The sequence below is a fragment of the Mus caroli genome, chromosome 9 (genome assembly GCF_900094665.2).
Source record: "Mus caroli chromosome 9, CAROLI_EIJ_v1.1, whole genome shotgun sequence".
NCBI classification, from domain to species: Eukaryota; Metazoa; Chordata; class Mammalia; order Rodentia; family Muridae; genus Mus; species Mus caroli.
Window position 1 is genome coordinate 37,665,554 of NC_034578.1, and position 1,066 is coordinate 37,666,619.

Genomic DNA, 1,066 nt, shown 5'->3' on the forward strand with positions numbered 1-1,066 from the left:
CAGACTGCAGAGAAGGAAGAATTTGAGCATCAGCAGAAAGAACTGGAGAAAGTCTGCAACCCCATCATTACCAAGCTGTACCAGAGTGCGGGTGGCATGCCTGGAGGAATGCCTGGTGGCTTCCCAGGTGGAGGAGCTCCCCCATCTGGTGGTGCTTCTTCAGGCCCCACCATTGAAGAGGTGGATTAAGTCAGTCCAAGAAGAGGGTGTGTGTAGCTTTGTTCCACAGGGACCCAAAACAAGTAACATGGAATAATAAAACTATTTAAATTGGCACCATACAGTTGTCCTGACTGAGTTAAATGTAAGAAACAGGAATGGGTTGAGACTGTCTCTAGCTGGCCTAGGATTCAGGTGTTTCTCAAGAGCTGGGAGGGTCAACACTGCCAGGAAGCAGGTCTAGCCTCAGGCTAGAAGTTTACCTTGAACCTGGGTAACACTTGACAAGCTAAAGGAATACAGGGTGCTGGTTCTCAGCTATGAAATCTATGGATGCAGATGCCCCATAAAATAGTAAGTTGATCCTTAGGGGACTTGGCCTTCTAAGTCCATTTGCTTGTATAATCTAGTGTTGAACTGCCACCTAGTGGCCAGCCTTGTTTCAGAGGTCTGCATGCAGCAAAGCTTGATGTAGTACTAATAATTAGGGAAGATATTTGTCACATTACATAAAGCTTTTTCACCAGGCAGTGCACACCTTTAATCCCAGTGCTTGGGAGGCAGGCAGATTCCCGAGACCAGCCGGGTCTACAGAGTTAAGTTCCAGGGCCAAACAAACCCTGTCTGCTGGGAGTACTGTCCTGAGGTCCATCTGCAGCCTCTGGCACTTGGCAGGAGACTGCTCTTCTAGTTCCCTAATGTTGGGATTAAAGAAATGTACTGCCATTCTACTGTACTGAAAGTTGGGGGTACATGTAATTTAAATATATAGGGTACTTTGGTCCAGACAACCAACTGCAGGGAAATTTTTCTGTGCAGTGTTGATCTGAAACCCATGGTGGTTGCTGTTACGCTGAGTATAAGAACATTTCAGTTTTCCTCTTTAAGTGATAGTGTGTATAGGCAC

The 1,066-nt window shown here is 46.3% G+C and overlaps 1 protein-coding gene across 1 annotated transcript in view; it reads left to right on the forward strand.

Annotated features, from left to right (window-relative positions):
• Hspa8 (heat shock protein family A (Hsp70) member 8) overlaps positions 1 to 279 on the forward strand; it is a gene marked incomplete at its 5' end in the record, with an annotated part of 1,252 nt that extends 973 nt beyond the window's left edge. The window contains one exon of the mRNA XM_021172039.1: positions 1 to 279. Coding sequence (XP_021027698.1) covers positions 1 to 189 — 189 coding nt within the window.
• Between the last annotated feature and the right edge of the window lie 787 nt (positions 280 to 1,066).